This window comes from Tachysurus fulvidraco, chromosome 23, assembly GCF_022655615.1.
Source record: "Tachysurus fulvidraco isolate hzauxx_2018 chromosome 23, HZAU_PFXX_2.0, whole genome shotgun sequence".
Taxonomy (NCBI): domain Eukaryota; kingdom Metazoa; phylum Chordata; class Actinopteri; order Siluriformes; family Bagridae; genus Tachysurus; species Tachysurus fulvidraco.
The window spans coordinates 15845432-15873283 of NC_062540.1; the positions used below are offsets into that span (position 1 = coordinate 15845432).

Genomic DNA, 27852 nt, shown 5'->3' on the forward strand with positions numbered 1-27852 from the left:
ACTACACTAGCGGTGCTCCTGTGTTCCTTATGACCCTTTGCTATAATGAAACAACTACGATGAAGAACTCTAGAATAAGGACTTTAGCAACTTTTCTATCAGGGGAAAAAACTCAGCTACGTTCCTATTTTCCTCTATAGTGGTGGTCAAATGATCAATGGATGAAGTATTTTATTGCCCGAGTCAAATGTTCTGGTTAACTGGAATCCTTGCTAACTGGTTTGAATGGGTAGCTAATGCATCGTAGTGTAACAATGTAATAAATAGCCCACGAGACAGTATTTCATTGTCATCGGTATTTCTTTGTTGTTATACATTTCCATTTAATATCTATTATAAAGCTTCTTCTTATACACTAGAAGGCAGCACCAAAGTAGCGCCATGCACAGCATGTAGGTTATTTGTCTCCAAACATGTTTAGTCGAAAAAAGAACAGAGGGAAGACTTATGGCCAGGAATTAAAGATATTTCATTATTACGGTACAATAATACAAAAAACACGCCATAATTCACTGCTACTTAAGATACCCCAGAGTGTCCATATTCATAGCAGATTCATAGCATTGTAGTAAGTATTTACAGTACATACTGTATACTGTATGCAGGGTATCTACCACGGCTTATGTGCTCGATGAACCTTCCGTTCCAGATTTAGTCCTGATTTTTGAACTATTCTAGGAAGGCTTTAAACTCACTTTTGGAGTGTAGATGGAGATTTTGAGTTCATTCGCCTAAAAGGAGATCAGACAGTCAGGTGAGCGTGTCTATAGTGAAGTCAGGGCTCTGAGCAGGACACTGGAGTTCTTCTACTACAGATTTACCACACAGTGTTTTCATGAAGCTTGCTTTGTGCACAGGGGCATTGTCATGCTAGAGCAGGTTTGAACCATCTGGTTTCAGTAATCCGGGGAAATAGTAATGCGTCAACTCGTACAAAGTCAATTCTCTGCTTCTAATTTCATGGCAACGTCTTGGGGAAGAATCCCATAGGGGTGTGATACACAGGTGTCCACAGACTTGTGAGAAATATATTGTACATTCACTAGTCGGTTTATCACAATTCATTTACGCATTTATCCAATCAGATGATCTTACATTTACATTTCAAGCACTTAGCAGACGCCCTTATTCAGAGCGGCTTACATTTTCATCGCATTTTATACAACTGAGCAATTGAGGGTTAAGGGTCTTGCTCAGGGTCCCAGCGGTGGCAGCCTGGTGGACGTGGGACTTGATCCCACAACCTTCTGACTGGTAGTCCAGCACCTTAACCACTAGACCTCCACAAATCTTGTAGCAGCAATGAAAAAAAAAAAATAATGCAGACAAGCGCTTCAGTCGATTTATGATACCCAACCCTAACCCTAAGCTTGTTGCTGCCAGAAAGGCTGGTTTGAGTATTTAAGAAACGGCTGATCTCCTGGGAATTTCACACATAACAGTTTCTAGAGTTTACACTGAAGGGTGTGAAAATCCAGTAAGCAGTTCTGGCCAGAGAAGTCTACACCAGGCTTTGGTTTTTTACACAAAAAAAAAAAAAAAAAAAAAACTTTCACAGAAAATGATGACATACAGTAAAACATCACATTTCTGTGGCTGGGCTGCAAGAGCAGCAGACATCAGAGTCCAAACCTACCTGCTAAGACAAAAAGACACATTTCGGAGGTCTTGTGGAGTCCAGGTCTCGACGGCTCAGGGCTGTTTTACGGACCTACACAATATTAGGCTGATTTTATATGAATCTAAAAAAGTAGTGTCATTTCCTGTAACTAGAGTCGAGTATAGAGCATCAGCCTGCGCATTTCTATTCAGACTCTCAGACCAATCAGCAACAACAAATGAGAGAACAGCTTGGCGTGTCTCAGCACAGATCAAGCATTAGAGTGCATGTAAATAACATGTGGAGGAGAGATTATTGTGTAAAGATCCTGCAACATGTAATCAAAGCGCTGCCTGTTTTCCTCTTCATCAGTTGCGCTGCCTGCTGCAGGAATCCAATTTAAATCCCACTCCAGCATGCGATGCTATTGTTTTATTTTATGTGAGCGCTGACATTTCTCCTCGCTAATACACAGCAAAATCGGAAAATATTTACATAAATATGACATTAAACTGTATTGGAAAATTAAGATGGACACATGCTGTTGTTTTGGGGATGTGATTGAGTTGGAGTGGGTTATGGAGGGGTTCTCCGGAGGTCAGCCAATTTTTTTCCTTATTTAATCTTTTTTATAGACACGGCGCAGTGCAGGATATTGGATAGGAAACAGAAGTTTATACCCTTTTATAAGTGAGCTGCAGCACAAAGCCCAAATAAAAACATAATCTGACACTAAAAAAAAAAAAAAAAAAAATAGTAGTAACCGATTTCTGGTTTTTCTCAAATCACAGCTATTAATTTCCCCGTATCATCAAATTAAATGATGCACATCTTACTCCTAGGAACACACTGGGAAAAAAAAAGCATTAAGTTATTGGCGAGCGTGCACGAAAATTTACGTACCATACATAATTAAGATGAATATCAAAGCGAGAACTTACTCTGTGGTTAAACAGAACGGTATGTTTATAAATGGTGTGTTTAGAGCTTCGAACCATGACCTTGGTATAACCCGAACCCTAATTAATGGGTATTAGCTATAAACAGACCAAATTAAAGGTCACCCTCATAGCTCTGATTTATACGAGTGGATTTAAGGCATGTTTTAATATGAAATATGTTCATTTTTGATTTTTTTAAATCAGACCTTACCTCTCAGCTAAAAAATGACAAATCCCATAATAAAATTTTTTTTTTTTAAAAAAGGCAACTGTGCAGAAGAGGAGTTCTTATGTTGGAGCTGCTTCTGTGAACTCAGTGGGGTTCTGACAAGGGAAAGAAAAAAAAAAAGGAAAATTTGTGTGAAATTTAATAAAGTGAAATTGGCTTAAGATTACTCAGCACTTTGCCTCCAGATTAGTCTCCCTCGCTCCCAAGCCTTCAAATTGCACAAGTTGCTTTTAAAGTGATACGACGTTGTGACATAATTACATTGTTCAAGGTGAGGCGCGCTAGAAATGGCTCTTTGCTGACACAAGGCCATTTTCCACAACATGCAAATTTACAGACGAGTACGGCGGGCGCTATTCAAAGACATAACTCTCGGTAGAAACGTCCTTAACCAAAACAAATCAAGGTTAACGCTGTTGATCTACACATCGGCACACGGGGGGTTGCTGCGACATCATGACATTGGGATCAGGATGAATTACGTTCGCAATCGAAAAGGGGCAAAAAAAACCACCTACAAAAAAATAAAAAAATAAAAAACAGGGCTCTGTGTGCTGTCACGATTCCTCTGTATACAGGTTTATTCATGCTGTCCAGTTGACCTTCACCAGGGTTATTCACCTAACTAAATATTATACCATTTTTATTATGTGAGAGATAGATTTTAAAATTACGCACAGAGTAAGTAGTTAATGCTGGTTAAAGTTCTGTAGTTTTGACACTTTTAACTAAAGCCAGAAACTCTAAACAGATGAGACACATTTGAAGTGAAAAACTCTCACACACCAAGGTGTCTACACCAAAGGTGGGACTTGACTGAGGTAGTTTGGGACGCTGCAGCAGGACAGAAAGAAAGGAAGAAAAGAAAAAAAGGAAGAAAGGAAGGAAGGGAGGGAGGAAGGTTGGGAGATAGGGAGGCAAGGAAGGAAGGAAGGAAGGAAGGAAGGAAGGAAGGAAAGGGAGAAAGGTAAGGGAAGAAAAGAAGGGAAGGGAAGGAAGGTTGGGAGGAAAGGGAGGAAGGTAAGGGAAGGAAAGAAGGGAAGGAAGGAAGGAAGGAAGGAAGGAAGGAAGGAAGGAGAGGAAGGGAAGAGAAGAAGGGAAGGAAGGAAGAAAAGAAAGAAAGGAGGAAAGGAAGGAAGGGAGAGAGGAAGGTTGGGAGGCAAGGGAGGGAGGAATGAAGGAATGAAGGAATGAAGAAAGAAAGAAAGAAAGAAAGAAAGAAAGAAAGAAAGAAAGAAAGAAAGAAAGAAAGACATTTCTAGCCTTTTTCCTATTGGCAGATGATTTTGCTCATTTTAACCACTTACACCTAGAAAGAAGCAATAAAATCTACTAACCTACTGCTTGAAATTAGCAACAAGAAACAGGTTGAATAATCTTATATTTGGTTTATTTTTCTATTTTAACACGGAATAGGAAATTAATTTGCCCAAATACAAGATAAAACAGTTTTCTAATAAACAAGACCGATTACAGGATTTGATCTTTTTTTTTGCTCCCTGGATGTTCATGTGCCTAAAATAAACAGTGCCACATTAAAATCCTACAGTTTTATGTGAATGAATGAATGAACGGGGAAGTTGATGAATGAACATGTTGTAACAAAGGCTCTGGTCTACATCATTCAGTACTCCGAGTACTCAGTACTGACCAGAGTCTGTGAGAATAGGTTCAGTAGGTGTTTTCTAGCCCTCTCTCAATGCACTTCAAATATTTTCTACTATCCAAGTTTAAACTTGACTTTAAACACAAACAAGTTCATACATGTTGCTCACATATTACTGTAGCACAATTATTGCTGAGCGTAGTGTAATGAGACTTCATGCCATTAACATTGTATAAGTAACTGAAATAAGAACAAACGTCAGAGAAATGTCAAAACATCATAAGGATTAAAAAAAAAAAGTCTCAGACTAGTAAAAAAAAAAAAAAACAATCCTAGAGGCTAGAAACGTTAATGTATCCCCTGATTAATCAATTAAAATACTTTCTGACCATGACCGCTGTCTGGGATTTGATGCCTAAGCTACGTTCCCCACATACAGTCATTTTATCACTGCCTATCCTAGTACTGGTTGCCATAATAACAATGTTCATCAGCGAGTGGCATTCAAAGTTTTAAATTTAAAATGATATAAAACGATACTGGAGGGAGAATCTGGGATTTATATATGGAGTGAATAAACACATCATATGATCATATGAGACGAAGGAGAAGCAGTGTGAGCTATTAGACATGGATCACATGCGATCTGTCTTCACGCTCATTGGTATTCGCTGCAACGAGTCACTCCGTATTTGCATGAAGTTCAACTTTTCACAGCTTTGTCAAGTCGCCGATGTGGACACGCCCACATGTAGTCGCTAATAGTCGCTGTCGCTGATGTTGCCAGATGCCGGCGGCCCTCGTTGTGAATAAACGAGTCGCTGCGTGTGTGAACGCAGAATTAAAGACGGTCAATAACACACAACCTTATTTATCATGCTACAGCTGGCACGAGTGGTAGATTGTTAAAGAGACGGCATTCCAAAAAATGTATTGATTGAATGAATATAGAATTTATAAAATAAATATAAAATAAAACAAACATTATCAAAAAAATTGATAAATTAATTAAAAAATAGCAATAAATTAATACAATGGCACAAAACAAACAAACAAACAAACAAACAAACAAATAAATGAATGAAAAAATAAAATTGAGAAGTCAAATTATTAGAAGCCGTGTTAAGTTCATAACGCAGTCTAGAAATAATGCGTGTATCACTAGAAGAGTTTCTGGCGAAAATAAAAATAAATATACATATTTACAACATTATTAACTTGACATCATGTGGCCGAGTCTATCCACATACATAGATCTACAGGAGCCCGAGCACACCCCAGGGACACATTGCTCTGGGAATTTAATTCAGTGAAGTCAAAATATGTCTAGTGGCACTAAATTGCTGAGAGTAAGGGTGAAGCTGGGCAAAATTTACGGTTCTGATTATCCAACAAGCCCGATATCACGCTTGTGGACACAAGCTAAACCAGGTGGAGAACTGTGAGGAACCTGGCTAAAAAAACAAAACAAAAAAAAACTTGTGGATTCTCTTTATTTGGATGTGATGTGCATTAGTAGTATTTAAAAGACAGTAGGTGGTGGTGGTGGGGGTTGGGGTCGAAGCTGTTTTAATTGAAACACACACTAGGAAAGTTTGCAAGTTCGGTTGTTAGAGAACAACTACACCACTTCCAAGTGCCTGGTGGTTACCATGACAACACACATATGCCAGTCAAGATGTCTTGTCCTTTTATCATCATCATTAGTATTATTAGACGTGCTGGTGGTTCAAATCGGACGATGATGTCTCAAGTGGATAATGACCCACGCTGTTGATCAGAAGATCAGGGTTCACGCCCAAGCTACCACTGTTGGGCCCTTGACCCAACCCTCTCTGCTCCAGGGAATGTTGTATCATGTTGTAGCTGGGACACGAAGGTTGGGAGGAAAGAGAGGAAGGGAAGGGAAGGAAGGAAGGAAGGAAGGAAGATAGATAGAAAGAAAGAAAGAAAGAAAGAAAGAAAGAAAGAAAGAAAGAAAGAAAGAAAGAAAGAAAGAAAGAAAGAAAGAAAGAAAGAAAGAAAGAAAGAAAGAAATTTCTAGCCTTTTTCCTATTGGCAGAATAGTGCACAAGTATGCGATTTGGGATACAGCTATACGCCGATAAACTCTATTTCACTTCAACAATCTCCATTTACCTTGACAGACAACGGGTCCACAACGTTCGAGCAGGGAAAACTGAATTAAGAGGAGAACGCTGGGAGAAATATTATTAATGTGGAATGGGGGAAGGGGGCCGGGCTTCCAGGAAGTGTCAGTTAATAATATCTGAGAGTTCAGAATACCTATACAATCAGATTCACGTCTATCCGCCGTTTTGTTTGGGGTGGAAATAAATTTTTTTGACATGTTCGCGAGGACTATCTTGTAGCAGCGTACTCTGAAATGGAAATGAAGGTGAGGTCCGTTTGTTTATTTCCGTTACGATGATCTAGTTCCACTCTATGAACACAAAAATGGAAGGAACTATATGAAGAAAAAAAAAGTTGGACTTGAAAACACAAAGCATTAGAAAGAAATGAAGAAGTTATCATTCAGTATTAACATAACGCCAGGTGCAATGAATTATAAATAAAAACAGTCTGCTGCTAAAGAGATGCACCGATGAGGGGAAATTCTAAGGGCACTATGTATATATAAGTCATAAGAGCTTCATGATGAGAGCAAGACCAGTCTGCAAATATAGATTTAGTCTCATGTTAACTTGCCTGCATATGCAGCTTTTAAGCCTTCTGGCACTGACTGAGTCCAAATCTCTGCTTTCTGGATTAATTAGTCACACACACACACACACACACACACACACACACACACACACACACACACACACACACACACACACACACACACACACACACACACACACACACACACAGTTTCAGGAAGATGCTCTAATCTACAGTATGATAGAACAAGAAACATAAAGCTAGATGTCATGAAAAAAATGATTAGTGATGTGGAGGATAAACGTCTCAGATGTGGACAAAGTGCTGGTTTAATGCCAAAGAAAATATTTTACACCAAAGCTACCAGCATAAAAAATGAGAACTGTTCGTACTTTTTTGACATATTTAATATGAAACGGCTTTATTCTCCTGTCATTTTTAAACGTAACCAGACGTTTTCTCTCTCATTGGTCAGAGTCAAAATCACATAAATTGATATTAAGTCACTGAGCAAGAGTGGGGTAGTGAACAACAGCAGGACTGCGACTGTGATGGTATGTCTAAGCAATGTTTTATTCAGTGCAAAATACCTGCAAACAAAGAAACAATAAACTCCTAATAACGGCAAACCAAAAATTCCTGCAAACAAAAAAAATTATGTAAGCAAAAATTCCAGCAAGCAAAATATTACTGCAAACAAAAAAATTATAATTTCAAGCAAAAAAAAAAAAATCTGCAAACAAAAACTCCTAATAACTGCAAACAAAAAATTACTGCAAAACAAAATTCCTGTAAGCAAAAAAATTCCACACAACAAACATTTCCTGCAAACAAAAAAATTATAAGTGCAAAAAAAAATTCCTGCAAACAGAAACAGACCCCTAAGAAGCTGCACTTATTGTTTATTTTCTTTTAAAGGTGATCAGATGAAATCCCCTTTGCTTCATCTGACTAGCTTCATATTTTAAGTCAAAGTCTATAATTGTGAAACCCATATTTGTTACTGATGCTGCTGCTCATCCACATGGTGATTGTTGACCGTTTTCATATTCCATCATGTTTTAGATCTCCTGTATAACACCTCATTGTTACTATATTATGGAGGGTAAAAATTTACATTTTACATTTACGGCATTTTGGCATTCGCTCTTATTTTATCTCATTTAAAAACTTGGTGGACCTGGGATTCAAACTCACAACCATCCGATCAGTAACCACTGAGCTATTACTTCCCAATGCATTGCAATGAAAAACTGCATCTATATGTTATATTCCAATTTAAATTATTTTATTGGTCATGTAAATAATCATACCTGGGTCAACTGTCCATATTATTTTTTTTTTTTAAATAATAAAAATAATAAATAATAATAATAAAAAATAATAATAATAATTAAAAATAAATAAATAAATAAATGGGGGGGGTTATCCCCCCAATCAAATAAATACAATAAAATAAAACAACATAGAATAATATTTTTTAAAAAATGAAAATGGGGTCAAATAAAATACGATAAATGTAAGGGAAGGAATGCAAAAATAAATAGATTAAAAATTTTTTTAAAAATCCAGCAAATGAACCGAAACAGTTATTGGTGAAATACAAGGCTAGAAATATACAGAAAGACAAATAACCGTTATAAATAAAGTGCATGCGTGTAATCAAGTGGCATTTTTGTGCATAAAGAATATAAAGTGTGCAGTGTGTAAGATCAAGCTGAGGTAGTGGGTTTAGTACCATGAGAGTCATAACAATATAACACTTATGATTAATATTTCCTATAAAGGAAATGAAACGAGTCCCTTTTTGTTGCACAATGCGCATCTCTAAAGAGCGGCAGCCTGTTTTTTTATTTGGCAATCGTTCTTAAAATTCTAAAATCCTGTCAAAGCACAATTAGTGTCATGTCTCCTGTTTTAATTCAGAACACAGATTAATGAATCATGGTTTGATGCATTGTGTGGCATACATCACACGCGCATATTGATAAACAACCCTGAATTTAGAGCGAATGCAAATTTGTGCTCACACCACACTAATCTTGTGGTCGATAAAATGTTCCGAAGGATTCCAGGCCTTTAATATTTATGATAACAGCTAAATTAAGTAAAAGCCTTAAAATGCTGGGAGGCCACATAATTGACAATTGGACTGAAAGTACAGGAGAGTTTGTCAATATTAATTTTCTGCATTCCAAAGATGTGTCACAACTCGTAGGTCATTTATCCACCTCGCTGACAGCGTTGAGGTCTATGAAAAGGGAAAAAAAATAAAAAATAAAAAATAATAATCGAACCCTACTTGACCCATCAGGAGGGCCTTCAGCTATGGCGCTGACCTTTCACCCTGTCCTCAACCCACAACCTCACTAAAAGCAAGTGGCCTCAGACGATTAGCATTTTTTGTCTACGGGTTCTTGTTCCTCCTGTATTATTACCCACTCACCTTTTTTCTTTAAGAAGGCTTTTCTGGTAGCCAAGGGACTCTGACGAACTTTGGGGTTCTGCAAGAACTTCACCGCTGTAGCGATCTGAGAAAGAGTATTAAAAAAAGAAGAAGCAGGAGAAAAAAAAATCATAAGTGTCAAGTAACCTACAGTAGTCTTCAGCAAATGGCACGCTCAAAAGCTCATTACAAATAAGAGGTGGAATAATTCTTCCATGGGCAATTACTGTGCACGTCTCCTGCTCCGCGGTATATCATCAGCCAAGAGCAGGAACCTTAGAGAAACTCGCCTGCACAGTAAGTATATGGAGGCTAGACCACCAAACCACTTTAGAGATAAATCTAGGAAACGAGTGAATCAGCAGTTATAAAATTATCCCATCAAGGTTTGCTGAATAAATGGGGTATGGACTTTAATTTGCCATTATCCTCTTTAAGACAAACTCCAAGCCTTAAGTGAGCAGGGACTGAAAATCTATACTTAATGCTGAAGTGCTCATCTGTATCTAATAACTGCTGAATACCTGCCTGAAAACTTCAGCGTTTCTTTAAGAAGAAAATGCATTATGATTAAATAACTGAGGCTGCATGTTGTAATGACCATGTGTTAATGCACTAGAAAATTAAATATCAGGACATATGTACTTGTAAGTGCAGTGGGGTGTTGATCGATTCCATCCTGTTTTCCTTCGAGATGCCCCTTAATTTGCCACTTTAGCATGCTTTCTGCAAGAATTAAAAAAACCGCCTCCTTCCTTAAACGCCATTACGACACGAATTTGAAGTGGGGGGGCAGAGGCGGGGGCCCTCCGGAGTGCAGCTTTTAAAGAACAGATAAACATGAAATAACATCTGGAGGTAGGTGGAAGCGCACACTCCAGCTCCGAGCCGAGCGCTCTCGTTATCGCACCTGTGGTCCCCGTGATTCAATTGTAAAAGTCATCCCTCTAATAGGTTGAAAGGTTTTGATTACTCTTCTTTTTCTTTAAGCGGGCAAAAGATAAAAAGTGATTGAGCACACTGTCTGTGTAATTCATTTTAGGTAATGCATTGCATATACTAAAGACCTGTTTCAATCCAAAAGAATTGCATTTTGAAAATAGGGCCGGGGACGACGTAGGACGGCGAAGGCGAGGCGAGTCATGAACATAACTCTTCAAAAACAAATAAAGACACAGAGAGGCAGCGACGCGGTTTCCCCATCAAAAGCTGTAATATCGATTTCTGTTTTAATTTACGTTACAGGGGCAGAGCTTGATTTTTGAGCTTTTGGGCTATTAGCAAAGTATTACACCAAATTCAGTTAAGTATTATTTCTACAGCATGTTTAGTGATTTGTGGGAAATTTTCACGAGGTTGAATATCGGGGGAAAACGTTTCTTTGAAAACCGAATCGTACTCTTTCACAAAAGCTAGGTGCGCGTGTCATCACGAAATCGTCATCCTACGCAATATTATAGCTCCGCGTGGGTGTACCGAACTCTTATTTATTAACTGACACTTTCAGGAAGCCCCGCCCCCTTTCTCCATCTCATGCACTCTCGCTTACTGCCATGCTAAATAAAGAACGTTTATTAATGTGAAAGTAAATTGAAAAGTTCAACTCGGACGACATTAGAGAAGTAGAGATATCAAATATAAATTATTTTTTTTAAATCACTATTTTTTTAAGCGATTTTTTTTACATTTTCCTGTTGATTCTGCACAATATTAAATCGTTTATCGTGGTGTCTTGCGATGGAAAATTGCACACATCCTACACAGGAGTTTGCAGAAATATGTTGAGAGAACAGGAATTAAAGCTTTTTTTAAAACATATAAAGTGACATCTTCACCACAGAGAGCAACTCTGACTAAAGAAAGTTTTTTTTTTGCCCTCGGTGCGATCACGGCTATGACGTTTGTCTCAAATCCACCAAAAGCTAGGTTAACAAATTTTTGTGCAAATTATTATTTAGATATACAGATTTTCTCCCTTTATTCAACACAACATTACCATCTTTTTACCTCTAGCTGACCTCGAACAGCAGTCATTACATGCTGTGCACTTTCACCCAGCTCCAAACTCGACTTCCTCGTCTCTTCTTCACACCGTGCTCACACACTGGTAATTTAGAAGAGAAGTTACCACGACTTTTAACCAGGTTATGAAACCCTGTTTTGAAGCAGTATTAACCTCCGAACTGCAGTGGCAAATGTGTCGGGTGTGAAACAAGTGCAGTGTTAAACTGTTAGACGGTTGGCAATAGACACACAATCAGACTCTATGTTGTGTAAACAGTAGTTGAAACATAATATAAATTATCGTCAAGTGTCGACGGAAAAGAAGTCAACTGGAGCGGAAAGGAGAAAGTTTTATTGTTACAGTTATGCTCAGAAAAGCGTTCAGACGGACCAGACTGGATGATCCAGCTTGAGTATTTAAGGAACTTACTGACACAAAGGAAGCTGGAGATCGACGAAGGCCTGGTTAACTAAAGAACAAACTTAATTAGAAAGCTGAGAAAGATAACGATGCTCAAGTACAGAAAGTCAAATCCTGTATAATGTCATTTACACCAATGAGCAATGGAATTAGTTTATGGTCTTGCTCGAGGGCCTAGCAGTGGCAGCTTGTTGGTCTTGGCCTTCCAATCAGTAGCTGGACAAGTGCTGCAAGAAAATGCAAACGAGACGCTTAAGACAGGAATGTACAAGGATGAAAGGTCAGATTAGTAAGATGCGGGACTGATCATTAATGGTGGGGCGCACGATGTTTGAAAACTGCTTCAGAAAACCGAGTCGGGCCGACAAACAAAACAAACGTGTAGCCAATTGGCAGAAAGAGGCGTGTCTTGTCAATATGCGTCAGAGAGAGTGTTCAGTGCACATGTGTGACATTAGCAGAAAGCGATTGAAACATTGATATCGTGGATACCTGCCTTTAACTCTGCCTCGGGTTCTAGGTGTCGTCTTCTGCGTGAAACGGAGCTGAACCTTTCACGGTACAACACACAGTACTACAAAAACACATTTGACCTGTATTACTATAGTAACACAGTCATTGAGTTCATTTACTGATGAAAAATATCCCCTTGGCCAGCTGCCCCAGCAGGTTCCACCATAATAGTTGCCTGGGTTACGTATGTATGTGTGGGGCGGAGCTATCAAAACAGGGGTGACACCCACTTGGGTTAGGGGCGTGATTGTTTTAGTGATTTCAAATGTCAACATTGGCTTTCAAACATCGTACACCCCACCTTTAATCCTGGGTGAAGCAGGAGCAGTGTGAAACATTAAAACAAGATAACCCAGGATTCCATTTACACGGGGTGTACTAGGACCCAGGGAATCATTTCACATTTACAAAACATTACTACTATTTTACAAGAAAATCTTTCTGTTACAAACCCAGATTGTGATAAATAATGAAGTGATCAGAAATTTTTATTTTTTAATTTTAATTTTTATTTTCCCTTGTCATCTGACAAGAAAATGTCTGTTAGCCAAGATTGTACTGGGATCTCGTACAGCAAAGCAAATAATAACCTTACACAGCTGCAGTAATTGCGGCGTTTATCCATCACAGCGTTTCTTATGTAAAATGAAAAATAAGAGCAGATCCAGAAATTCCTCGTCTTTTTTTCAGCCTCACATCTGACTGCATGTGATTTAATAGCGTGTTCTTTTACAAACTCTCTGCAGTGTAAGCTGGTTAAACACCGTCACCTCAACACTGACCCTGGCTTACAGTGTGTGTGATTTAAAAAGAAATGAAGTTTGAGCAAAAACAGTTGCAGTAAAAACACAAAAAGAGGTGTGTACATTCAAAAGATCACCTTCAAAGAGGTTTCGAATGTGAAATGAAGTCTGAAATGACTCAAAAGTGAAAAGTTAAAAGGGGGGGTCAGGTGTGAGAGACAGGGACATAGTGAGAGAGAGAGAGAGAGAGAGAGAGAGAGAGAGAGAGAGAGAGAGAGAGAGAGAGAGAGAGAGAAAGAGAGAAAGAGAGAAAGAGAGAAAGATAAAGAGAGAAAGAGAGAAAAAAGAAAGAGAGAAAAAAGAAAGAAAGAAAGAAAAAGCAAGCAAGAAAAAAGAAAGAGAGAGAGAGAGAGAGAGAGAGAGAAATTGGAGACTGAGTGTGTGTGCGTGTGTGTGTGTGTGTATTAAACACTAAAATGATTCAATTTCTTCATTCATGTGGTGTGTGTGTGTGTGTGTGTGTGTGTGTGGTGATCTGGGGAAACCCTTCAGTTGATGGCCTGAATTCTGCAAAATTGCCAAAAACAAAAAACATTTAGATCTTATTTTAACAACAGCGCTTGGAAATGTTTTTGTTTAGGCTGCTTTCTCACTTTGTTTTTGGGTCAGTCTGCAGAGGTCACGCTGTGTACGCAGCCGCCGCTTTAACACACACACACACACACACACACACACACACACACACACACACACACACACACACACACACACACGCTTGCTTCAGCCACGCTGCTAAGTGAGCTCTCACTCCTCACAGCCAGCGCAGTCCTGCAAAACTATGTCTGCGATACTCCTGTGCCTTTGTCTCACGTCAACCACGCTCACACGCACATCAGACTGGCAACTTAAATGTTTGAGTGACCTAAAAAACATTCAAAACAAGAAATTCAGTCAACAGAACAAAACCAACTGAATGAATCAGCCATTATGCCGAGTGACTGCGACGACGACGATGATGATGATAATCGGTCGTGTTATAGACGTGGAAATGAAATTTCCAAGATCACTTTTGGGGGATTTTAAAATGGAATAACTTTATGTACAGCTACGAGAAATGTAGTTAAATTCAAGAAAATCAGTAGTTATTTCTAAATTTCGTTACATGACGGGTTTTCCCAGACCGCCATGCATACAATACACCATAGAGATCTCATAGAGACGATACTCCGATATCCACACCGACAAAACAACAAATAAACAACAACAAAAAAAAGAAGCTGGATCGCATTTCGTCGTCTGGAACAAATAATTTAGAACCAAAAAAAAAAAAGTGTATTTCCAAAACTAAAAATAGTTTCTAAAAAATTTTCTTGGATCAATTGTATGAAATTTATATTTTACGTGATTTTTGTGTGAAATAGTGAAGCGCTTCAGGCTTAAAAAAAAAAAAATATTAAAAAAATTTCTCTAAAAATCTAAAATTATTAATAATAATATCAGATGAGGATCTGTAGCCTCTGATACTCAAGGTTTCAATATCAGTATTGAAAAAAATATCAAAAATAAATATATAAAAAAAATAAAATGAGCCATCTATGACATACTGTATATATAACAAAAAATAAATAAATAAATAAATAAACAAACAAACTCCATGAGCTTCCATTGTCTTTCTGTTTGGTCTAACAGGTACAAAACTTTCAATCACTTCTCTGAATCCCTAAGACATCATCACGCTGTTCCAACCTGTACATAAAACTATATTAATGTACTGTATATTTTCTTATGTATTTTATGCACATTTTTTTATAATGTTGTATTTGAAGCATCTCTTTGTTATATTATCTCTTCTGTCTATTGTCTCTCATACTGTTACTAAAGCACTAAAAGTCCCATCTGAAATGAATAAAGTGTCTTATCTTATATCTTAACACACACACACACACACACACACACACACACACACACACACACACACACACACACACACAAACAAACACTTAGAATCATTTCACATTTTTCTTAACACAGTTACACACCAACACTTCTATCCTGACCGCACGTGGGTCAGCGGAAACGCAGCGAGGTCTACGCCCGCTTTTATGACTTCCGCTGCTGGACGCGTTCTGGCGTTCTTGCAAACGCTCGCCTAAGAGATGAACCTCGAAGTGGGATTACAAATAAGGCAGATGTCCATTTATTTTCCCTGAGTGTTGTGCGTGATCTACAGGGAGAAGAAAAGTGCTTTTCTTTGCAGATGACATAGCTGCTTTATGCAAGTTCCACTCAGACATCTCAATCAATTATAACCACATTGCGCAGATTTTAGTCTTGTCTAGTTATTGACGTATAGATCACCCTCGCTGTAGTGTAAGGTAGTAGCACACAATTGTGCTTTTAAGCCGGAGAGCTGCATCACTCTAAGTCAGTACAAGGCACATTTGCTTTGGCAGGCCAAATATTAACCTAAATTAAAAAGGTGGCTGCATGTTGCTTTGCTGAATACCAGTAAATACTCTTTGTTAATAACCATTATTTTCTAGTGTTTCTTGTAAGGCTAAAATTGCTAATGCACTGAAAGTGCTCTGTGTTCTAACCAATAATCTTTACAAATGAGATAAATGATCAAGTGTCAGGGCGCAACTTAAAAAGTGGCGAAAACTCAATCACAGAAGGCGAGCAGCGTTTAAGCGGCATGCCTGGAGACAGCAATGCCACGGTGAGCCTGATGACTGGAGCAAGTCTCACAAATCATACAGCCATCTTATTGAGTTTGGATTGGACAAGGCTTTAATAGAGCACTTTCCCCCCTCTCACACTTCCCTTAAATTCGGAGGAAGAAGTGTTATCCCTCATCCTAATGACATCTGACCTGCCGTGCTCTCCCTTGTTTCTTTTACACGCCTGTTCTGGCGCTTTTACATAAAATCAACTTATTTATTGACAGTGTACACTACATCATATTGGGGATTGATGGATTGAGATGTGACCTCACCGCTGAGCATACGGAGGACCGAGTGAGCTTTGTTTGGTTTTTTGTTGTTTTTTTTTTTACACCTTGTATAGCAGAGAATCTGAAGAGTACTGCTTAATTTTATATTTATATAAAAATGTATAACGTAGAACTCAGCACGCCGGGGCAGTAAGTAGTGTAGGGTACTAGTTTGTACTTTTTAATGACAAACAAAAGCTTTCAATTTGCTCATAACGTTAAACACGTTGCGGTCATGTGATGCGCTTGATGCTAGTTTCCGAAATCCCCACGCATCAGCCGATCTAGTTAATTAGCTTGCAGAGACATGACACGAGAGCCACTGAAGCTTGCAGTCAAAAATGTTTTGAGGTCAAGTTTCCAAACATGATGTGCTACTGAGTCTGTACTAACGCACTTAACTAGCTAACTAGTAAGTCACGTATTATTACATTACATTATTAGAAACGCACGTTCGTCCTATACAGCAGCTTTAATCTGCTCAAAGCCATAATAAACTCATTTGTCCACCTCTCTGACACTCTCTATGTTATTTACATTAAACCTGCTGCTTATTGTGGCTTCTTTTATTACAGTGCTGTAAATTTTAATGTTTTTCTTGCATTTTCTTTGTACCGATATCCTCATCATTTACCTTTTTTTTTATTACTCTTTGATTTTCTGTAATTGTTTTATATTTTAAAAGATTTCTGTGTTCATAGGCATCATTGATTTTTATGGTTTGACTTCAGTCCAAAATAAATAAATTATGACAAAAGTTTAACTTAATTACAATATACAGATACACAAAAAATATACAGAAAGGCAATAATGCTGATTATTATTATTATTACTACTACTATTATACATGTTAATCTTTATTTATACATGTTAATTTTTATTATTATTATTATAGTAATTTTTATTACTACTATTATTAATAATAATAATAATAATAATAATAATAATAATAATAATAATAATATCATCATCATCATACAAGTTAATCTAAATATGATTATTATTATTATTATTATTATTATTATTATTATTATTATTATTATTATTACAAATAAAATCCATTGTTTTACAAAGTGTTAGTTCTTTATTACTACACACAGTACCAAAGGTTTAGGGTTTGATTTGTACAGGACAAGAACAATTTGTTTGCTGATCAGTTTACTGTCCTGATGAAATGTCAATAAATAAAGAGTGGAAATATACTGTACTGTGTGTTCATACAGAAACATAGTGAAATGCAAAGATGCCTTAAAAATGACATAAAAACCAGAAAGCACAAAGCACTGAATAGAAATCAACTGAACAAATTCGACACCTAGTACTTTTACTGACAATACTAACACGTTCATGTAAAACAGTCTGTTTTGGAAACGTAACGCTTTAAAATCTAAAATATCTCTTTCGTTTTAAATCAATAAAAGCAAAAAGTGTCAAATACGCATCAACAAATTGTGTGTTAAAAAATATTAAAACAAGTAGAGTTCTTTAAAAAAAAAAAAGACATGGAGTCACATGAATTGAGCAGGTGAATTGAAACAAACGAAACAATAAAACCGTATCTTGCTCTTTAGAAGATGAAATATTGCTTTTATTTAGCTACTTCTCAAACAAAAAAACAAAACACAAAAAGTACTAAAAGTGGGTTAATTAATACCTGTGAAATATAGATATTATTATAGATTGTATTTTTCAGACTTAAGTTAAACATATATATAAACTCTTGCCTACATTTTTTTAAAAAAATTTAAGACAACATCTCCTGCGGGAAGATCGTATTCGTTCGGTGTCGGTGACTGGAACGTGTAAGTTTGATGAAGGTTCTTGTGATTTCTTTTTAGCTCTTCCTCCTTCCAGAGACAGTGTATGAAGTTTAGCCGTTCTAACGTACAAAAAGTGATTTATAAACTTGGGAAAAGGGCCATTTTGTTTAGAAATGCTGCCATCTAACTACCACAGAGGAAAAGGAACAACTTCCTGTTAAAGAGTTATAGAGTTCTTCTGGAGCAAGCGCAACTGAACGGAGGCGGATACCGAGGCTACCAAATAAATAAATAAATAAATAAATATCATTAGGGAAAGATTTTAAAATGTAGCACTTGCACCATCAATCATAAATTATTTGGGTAACATGGTGTTAAGAGTTTACTTATTTAAACAGAATTATTATAATTATTGTTATTATTATTATTATTATTATTATTATTATTATCTCTTTGTTTATAACACATTAATAACTAATAATTAATTTTCACCATTCATACATGTAGCAGTTTGAAGTGTTTGAGCAATAGTTATTAAATGCACGATATACAAATAAAAGGTTCAAATATATACATCATAAGATTTTTTTTTAATAATTGCAATAATATTTATTATTTATTTATCATACTGCATTTCTTATTATATATTAAAATTTGACGTTCTAATATATTACAATTTTAACCTCAATACTAATAATAATAAAAATAATAGCATCGTTCATTTTTTTTTTGGATAATAACTGCAGTATTCAGAGTTGTTGTAGATCAAAATAAAAACAAAAGAAGTTATTAAAAAAGTTTTTTTTAATAAAATGCACAGACCAAAAAATTTTAAACATTAATAAATATAAAGTAAAATACGCTGTAAAGATGGAAAGAGAAGAGAATAAGAAGACAAGACGGTACACAATGAAACACACCCCCCCCCCCGCACACACACCCACACCCACCCACCCCAGTATATACTGTACATATATGTGCTCTTTCACTATAGCTGTTTAAATGTAAAGTAATAAAAATAAGAAACTTGATCTGAGAAGGTGGTCTTGATGTAAGGGATGTAAGCTTAGGTCAGCGATTACGCCTGGTTCAGAGAGGACACCAGAGCTGACGGTTAGATTGGGAGGGGGGCAATGCTAAAAGGAAACGATAAGGGAAGCTAAAAGGAAATCGTTATCAGCTCTTGCTATCCAGACTTGGTGTGAATCAATTCATTCCAAATTGCCCTGTACATTTGTGCAGAAGCAGCCTTGATATAATAAAAGGCTAATAGAGACAGGTACAATTGTGTTAGCGAGGTCTCAAATTCCTCCAAAACATAGGTTAAAGGAGAGTCAGTGAGGGAGGAGTGAGCTGGGGGGGGGGGGGCCTTGGGGGGTAGGGATAAGGGTAGGGGGCGGAGAAGGGAAGGGAGGATAGCTGACTTTCAATATTAATTAACCGGACGACTCCGTAACAGAGACGCCGTCTAGCAAGCTTTCAGTGCAGAGAGCGCTTGTTTCCAAAAAAAAGACAGTGGATTTTTTATCAAATTAAAATTCCTTCCATCTGCTAACTGGCTGAGCCTCTAAATGGTGTTTTTAATCGTTTCAAAGAACAAGGCTAAACATCCTTCTAATTATGTCATCTTTTCCTGTTAAACTGACCTTTAGCAAGCACACAGACCCTCCTGGGAACGGTGAAGAGAAATGACACCTGACTGAGCGCGTGTGTGTGCGTGTGTGTGTGTGTGTGCGTGTGTGTGTGTGTGCGTGTGCGTGCGTGTGTGTACAAACATCCTATAGCTGCTGATTTCAAACAGTCAAAAGTTTTTTATTCCTCCTGAACCACAGAAATGTGAGTTGTGACAGCGAGTCATTTTTATATTAATGACGGCTTAAATTACTTCTTTTTCTTTCGTTGTTTTTTAATCAGTTTTACAACCAGTTTTAATCTTTAAAAAACTAAAAAAAATATTATTGTGGATCTTTGAACGAAAGCCTGTTTATTTGCTTTGTTTTTACATGGATAAATTATTTAACATATGAATAAATAAAAAGAAGACGACGATGACGACTGAAGAAAGAAAAAGAAGAGGAAGACTCCTTCCAAAAATTCTAAAATGATGGAAATTTCCTCACAGGAAACTTTTACGCAGATCAGAATCCCTCGAGTCTGCATGCAAGTTGTTGCTATAGAACAGATATAACATATTGGAGCGGAAAAGTGTCCGTATAAAAACAAAACAAAAAACAATTTCTGTCCAATCAGAACGCAGAGTCCATAAGAGCTGAATTCTACTTTAAAAATGAATCACTTTAGTCATTACAAAAGCAACCGTCACATCACGAAGCTTATGGACGTATATTTAGCTCTGTCAGTCTCAGCAGAGGAGAATGTGGATGTTCACACTGGTGGCCTCTTTTTTATTGAAAGCTCTGAACGTCTGCTTTCTGACTTCGAAAGGTCAGAAAGAACATGTCTGTGAAGGCAGAGTGAAAAACTTCATTGATGTTTGCTTAACACACAGACAGGCTACAAAACATGACATGAAGTGTGTGTTATGCAATTTTATCTGTGTGTGTGTGTGTGTGTGTGTGTGTGTGTGTGTGTGTGTGTGTGTACTGTACTGTGGGAGGCCCCAAGAGGACTAAATATTCTCATAATCACATGGTACTTGAAAAATATTTCTGGTGTTAAGGTTAGATTTGGGTGCAGGCAAAGCACTTATACAGTCATACTTATGTCAGTAGAATGTGTGTGTAAGAGAGAGAGTTTGTGAGAGAGAAAGAGAGAGAGAAAGAGAGAGAGAGAGAGAGAGAGAGAGAGAGAGAGAGAGAGAGAGAGAGATCTTTGAACCACACACAGACACCCACAAGCACAAACATGAGTGCTCTCTGTCTTTCACACACACACACACACACACACACACACACACACACACACACACACACACACACACACACACACACACACACACACACACCCCTACCTCTCAGTACTCAGGCCTCCTGAGGTTAGAGTTAAGGTTAGATTCAGGTTTATTTTATAGCATTAATTATCAGCTCGTCTTCACATAGAAAAGAGTGCAGTAGGCGATTAAATATAGACGTGCAGAGAGACACAAAGAAGAGAAAGAGAGCAAACGAAAAAATAGAAATACAAAAAATAGAGTGATAGAAAGAGAAAGAAGGGGAGAGTGAGAGATACTGTACAGTAAGAGAGAGAGAGAGAAAATGAAAGAAAGAGAAAGAAAGAGAGAGAGAGAGAAAGACAGAAAAAGGAAGAGAGTGAAATAAGTAGAGAGAGAGAGAGAGAGAGAGAGAGAGAGAGAGAGAGAGAGAGAGAGAGAGCTGAACTCTTTACTGTGATCTTTGGATATTCATCAGGCTGAACAAAGTAAGTTATATCTGAGGCCTAATCTTCTGACACACAAAGACACACAAAGACACACAAAGACACACACACACACACACACACACACACACACACACGAAATGCAACACTTTCTATTAGAGATGTGTTCCGTGGCCTCCTATTAGCTTTAGAAAATCAGCAGAAACTTCTGGAACAAATTTATCTTAATTCTTTTGGTAAAATCATTCATTCGCATCCAGACCCTCTCTCTTTCTCTCTCTCTCTCTCTTTCTTTAACTCTTTCTTTCTTTCATTTTCACTCTTTTCTCTCTCTCTCTCTCTCTCTCTCTCTCTCTCTCTCTCTCTCTGTAGTGTTTTAATAAGTGAGCACTGCAGGTCACATATTGCCTGGCAAGTGCAAAGGTGCCTCGCTGCAGGACTGATGGAGGGAAAACATCAATATTTAATGGCAAGTCAGTGAAAAGAGAGACACATGGCTTTTCTCAGGCACTGGAACTTCCTACAGGGGCAATTACAAAATGCCAAAATCACCACCGGCGATGCTTTAAGAGAAGGGAAACTCTGGAGAACACACCTTGGCTATTCATTCAAACTGTTTATTAGAACTATATTGATGGCACCCTTTAACCAAAAAGGCGGGCTGGCGGCACATTCCAACCCGACCACGGAGCGTTTATTAAACCAAAAGACACATAGATTTCAAATCAGCTTCGATATCTGACACTTCGGTGGTGAGAAAAGAGACGGGCATTTTTCACCAATACCGTTTTAATTCGGGTAAAATCATTGAAAGGTGAGGTCCAGGGTAACAGAGAGCGAGGGATATGTGATCATATATGAAACAGTGGCACTAAGGGCTTCATATATACATACACACACACACACACACACACAACAAACTACTGGGTGCCGCTCACCGCAAACACTCCAGCAGCAATCCAGTAATGGATACTTCCTCAGCTCCTCAATTGGTCAAAATGTTTTCATACAATAATTTAATTCAGAAACACTTTTACAAAGCAAGTGTAATCAATTTTAATTAGTTGAATTTTTTTTTTCTCCTCCTCCCCCCAATCGCATAAAGTTTAATGTACTGCCATCGATCTCCTTTGTTCTTTAATGCAGTGCTGCTTTCCTGTAATTTGAGGCTTTTCTCCCCCCCCCAAACTCCTTTTACAGTCAATGATGACATTCAGTGACAGTCCACACGTCTTTCTGATCGCCAAATAAGACGGAGTTTGCAGGCTAATGAAAATGAAACCGGATCGTTCCCTGGCTGTGAGACGCTTTGTTAATATATATATTTAAAATGGGTCGCTTTACTGAAAACAAGCAATTCAAGACAAAAATAAATACAGAAATAAGTCAAAGCGTACTGTTGCGGTGAGGTAAAAAAAAAACGTCCATGCCAAACGTAAATGAACAATGGCAGATAATACTACAATGCCACGTCGTAACACGGCGTTGATGAGACGCACAGATAAACACAAAGGCAATCTTGCGCTGCCAATGGAACCTTGCCCTTCATTTCCACAGAAGGGACGACCAGCCTTCACATCCAATTAGCTGATTGAAGCCAAATGAATAAAGCACTAATACAGATATGGATATGAAGAGCTTTTCCTCCGATTGAGTACGCTGTACTGGTGCCTACGTTTTCTTACGTAGCCGTTCTCAAGGCCTGTTGAAAAAAATAAATAAATTAAAAAGCTCCCACACAGGCACACACAAACCGGTAGCAAACTGAGCACACACAGCTGCTCCTCCATCACCAAAAGGCCGAATGGATGTACAGTGCAGTGACAATTAAAGGGAAATGTGCTCGGCCATGATCAATTGATTGGGTGTAAGCTCAATGTGACACTCGGTGAGGACGGTCACACAGGCGGCGGACAGATTGTGACATTCGGCTGACATTATCATCTCCCGACTGCCTGCATTCAATAGGGGAGGATGCTAATCGTGCGTTGTGGATCAACAATTTTGCTGTCTTCAAAAGGCTAGGAATTGGTGCCGTGACCCTCTTGTGGATGACACCCATTGCTGTGTGCGTGTGTGTGACAGAGAGATTGAGAGAGAGAGAGAGAGAGAGAGAGAGAGAGAGAGAGAGAGAGAGATATTTAGGGAACAAAGATGTTTGACAAAACTAGAACTAAAAAAAAGTCAAAGAATTTGAAAGCTTGTAAAAGTTGACTCACAGGGAGAAAAGTGATAAGAACACAAAGAGGACAAAAGCTTAGAAGGAAATAAAGCCTGCTGCAAGAGACAAGACAGGGGAAGAACTACAGCCAGACAATGAGAAAGACAGCACTCCTGGACCACGTCTCCTACAGCCAAGTCTCAGAAGATACCCATCACCATCTACTGGCCACAGGTGGTACTGCAGCAAAGCACACAGCTTCAGGATGAACCTGAAGGCCTGCCAGGCATTTCACATTAGTCAAAGCTGTCAAGATTGATTAGAGCAGCACGGACAATGGAGCTCCCATTTAAAGACATGCTCAACCCACACTCAGAGGCACATGAGTGGTGCACGGTGCAGGATGTCGCTCCTCCATGCAAGGCAGACTGCACAACTTACCCCTATTTACACTTCTCAAACTGAAAACCCTCAGCTCTCAAGATAACCCCGTCCCTCAAAGCTGATCTTTTGTACCAATAACTGGAGACGTACTGATAACTGGTGAGATGAAACTCTTTTTTGCTTGTTGACTCACAATGAGAGCAGCTATTCTTTGAGTTTACCCACAGATTCGGAGAAACGCACAGCTAATGGAGGAAGCTGAACTCCTGATGAAAAATCACCTCCCCTTTTTTTTGTACTTCCAGGTTTGGCCTACACAGTCAGACATAAAGTAATCACGATCACCACACTGCTTTCTGCAAATGAACCACTCCCGAAAGACCTCCTAATGCATTCGGTCTAGCACCGTGACCACGGTGTGGAAAATAAACAATCATATAAGAAACGTTGAATAATAATAAAAAAAACGAACCAGGAAGAAAACTGAAAGCTCTGAGGAAGTGACAAAGCATTCACAATAAACACTGATGTCTCTGATTTGGAAATCAAATTTAAATCAGCAATCAACAGCAATTAATAAGCCACGATATTCATGTTGATCACATGTTCATTTACTGTAACAGAGCATTACATTACACTTTTTTTTTAATTCTCTAACAACATATTTCTCAAAAAAAAAAAAAAAAAAAAAAAACAAAGGCCATAAAATCTTTTTTTTTTTTTTAAAAGCAAGTGATTTTTTAAATCCAAAATTAAAATTGACTGGATATTACCCGGCTCTTGTAATTAATTAATTAATTTTAATTAAATAATGAATTTTTACATACTTACATGATTTGTAGCTATTTTAATATATGCGCCATCAGGTCATCGCTTTTTAACAATTACTATTATAATACTATATTATTATAATATTATATACTACTATAATCGTTATTATTAATTCAATGTAACATCTTAGTGCTGGATTTTATATCAAATGTTTTAATTAAAATTTAGTTTAAAATGGAATACCAGTCTTTTTTAAACAAAAATATCTGTAGTCATTTTTAGCTCTTAACTTCCATATTTTAGGTTTAAAATTGTAAAATGTTTTAGTAAATATATATACATTTTGACTTCTACACAATAAGTAATTATAGATATTAAATAAAAGTCATTTTCCTTATATCCAGCAATTTTAGATAATCCAGACGGTCACAAATTTATTATGTGAAAAATACGTAAAAGAAAATAACTACGAAAGAGGAATAGATAGATAGATAGATAGATAGATAGATAGATAGATAGATAGATAGATAGATAGATAGATAGATAGATAGATAGATAGATAGATAGATAGATAGATAGATAGATAGATAGATAGATAGATAGATAGATAGACAGACAGACAGACAGACAGACAGACAGACAAATAAATAATAAAACTAAAAAGTCATTCATATACTTGGAAATGTGGTCATTTATAAATAGCTCCTAAAGCCATGCTTGATGTACAGAATTTTTAATCATATCACTTTGAAGTCATCTCACGCAAAACTGTTTGTGTGGAGCAGGTGAGTGAACTTCTTCTGACCAGTGGTTTATGGAGAGCAGGGTTAATACTAGTCCGTATGTGTGTATGAACTGCCTCGGTGTGACAGCATGGCGTGTGTGAGTGCAGGGGCTGCACTGGCAGGCCACTCGCTGACAGACACACACCTGTTCTGACAATTTCTGCCGACCTTGACTGAGAAAAACACAATGGCTTGTTTTCCGAGAGGAGACGCATCCAAAATACTGTAGTGTTCTCTTCTTAGGCTGGTTCTTTTTCCTACCCTTCGTAGCTAAACACCCTCTCAGCCAGTTACAAAAATGAGTGAGTAAAAATTGTTCTCATAATACCGTTAAATTAGTGCAGTCACAACACCAGAGAGGACACCACCGAGCTGAAACCACACAGGATGTATTTAAGGAAAAGGTTTGTATTTAAAACGAGCTGCTGTTTTGTGTGTATGTGTTCAAGTGCACAACACTGGGCATTGTGGGCATCGTGGGCATCGTGGGCTGTTTCTGTAATGGCTGCACAACATAGCTGGTTCTAACCTAAGCCCTGTCTTTAACACTGCAATACATTCTACCCTCAGAGTTGTTCAAGAAAAGATAATATGAACTAAACATATGTACTGAGATCCTACTAGGCCTGAACATTAGAATTCTCCAAAGGTACTACTTTGATTACTGATCTGAAACTTCTTCAGACATGGATGGCACAGTAGTTACTAAACTGTTTTCTAATGTCTATGTAAAGCACTTTGAATGACCTCTGTGTATGAAATGTGCTATACAAATAAACTTTCAAATCAGCTTCGATATCGGACACTTCGGTGGTGAGAAAAGAGACGGGCATTTAAGCCTTGCCTTGCTTTGGTGAAGAGTCTAAAGCAGCTCACAGCTCGAATTGAAATTAATTTTAGTTTACTATATGCATGGATTTAGACATGTTCTGCCTTCCACTCTCTGCCATAAGCTTTCTCTGGTTTCCACCAAAGAACAAGTGAATTGGCTACACTAAAATGTCCCATTCCTAGTGTTCCTGGGTTAGGCTACAGATACACTGCGACCCTGAAGATCAACGAATAAACTCGGTCACATTTTCTTCATAGACAGACCCTAGGTCTGCAGACACACCTCAGAGAGTAAAGGATTAACTGCATCCTTATATTATAACTCTAGGAACTAGTCTCGCTACACATGATAGCTGGGTGTGTTCTGCAAAACCTTACACTTCCATCAACAGCATCAAAACAGTCAAAGTCTGACTCCGTTAACATGACAGGAATGCAGTCAGGAGAATTACCGTTACTAGAGCCCAGAGGCGACAGGCATTTTCTATAAGCAAGTCCTTGCAAAGTCTGATGTTTCTCAAGGTTCATAACAAAACACTGTTTTCAGCAACAAAGGAAAACTGGAAATGCAGAATCAAGACTAAACGTCTAAAGGCACAGAAGATGGACGGAAGGTCTGGAACGACCTGGTGAAGATTAATAGTCTGAAGATTTCAGGCTAGGACTGAATGTCTGGAGACACAGAACTGGGATGAATCAACAGAGTGGAGGTTTAGAACCAGGCTTACGCTTTCAATAGGACTAGAGTGAAAGGCTGAGCCAAAGAACCAAACCTGAACACACGAAAAGTGTGTGGAGTGCTTTGGACTAAAAAGCTGACAAAACAAGGCTTAGATTAAAAAAATAGAAAATTAGAGGTCAAGACGGAAGGGTCTGGAGATTACAGACTTGAACTGAGGATGCAAAAATTGAGGTGTAACAGTGGCATAACTGGGGGTCTTAGTGGTCTGGACAGGAGAGGTCTGGAGATGTAGGACAAAGAACAACAAAGAACTCTCAGTCTCTAGATACTGAGCTAGGACTGGGAAAGCAAAGATGCCAGGCTAGGACTGAGGGTCTGGAACCAGAATAAAGGAGTTGAGATACGTTACGATTATGGGTTAGGAATGAAGGTCTAGAGATGTAGGGCCAGGATAAAGGGTATGGAGAAAATGGTAAAGCACAAAGGATCTGAGTCAAACGTGATAATCTAAAGATACTGTGCAAGGAAAGTCTGCCTGGAGTCTAAAGATACCAGTCTCAAGAATTGTTATCTTGCATTTAGTTTGATTTTGGAGCCCATAAAGCTAGGACCTGGAATTAAGAGCTATTATGGGGAGCTATTATTCTAGAGGTACAGTATCAAGCTAGGATTGAGACTTTAGATACACGGTGATAGGAGTGGAGTCAAGAGATACCAAGCAAGGACTGAAGGAGCAAAGATGCATGGCTAGTACTGAGGATCTATCTATGTAGGGCTAGGTCTGAAGATATGAGGGTGTGGGTTAGGAATGGCCTGGAAGCTAAAACTCAGGGTCTAGAGATACTGAACTAAGACTGAGACAGAAACGCATTGACGAAGAGTTAGACCGGATGATCTACAGATATAGGAGTAGGTCTGAGGGTAAGACTCATGGTGTAGAGGTACCAAGCTAAGACTGAGGAAGCCTTGGTAACGGGTTA

At 38.0% G+C, this 27852-nt stretch overlaps 1 protein-coding gene across 2 annotated transcripts in view; it reads right to left on the reverse strand.

Annotated features, from left to right (window-relative positions):
• Positions 1–27852, reverse strand: part of pex14 (peroxisomal biogenesis factor 14) — an 82919-nt gene that overhangs the window by 39060 nt on the left and 16007 nt on the right. For both annotated transcript variants that reach the window (XM_027170362.2, XM_027170361.2), the window contains exon 3: positions 9490–9574. In XM_027170362.2, the coding sequence (XP_027026163.2) occupies positions 9490–9574 (85 nt within the window). The remainder of the gene's footprint in view (positions 1–9489; positions 9575–27852) is intronic.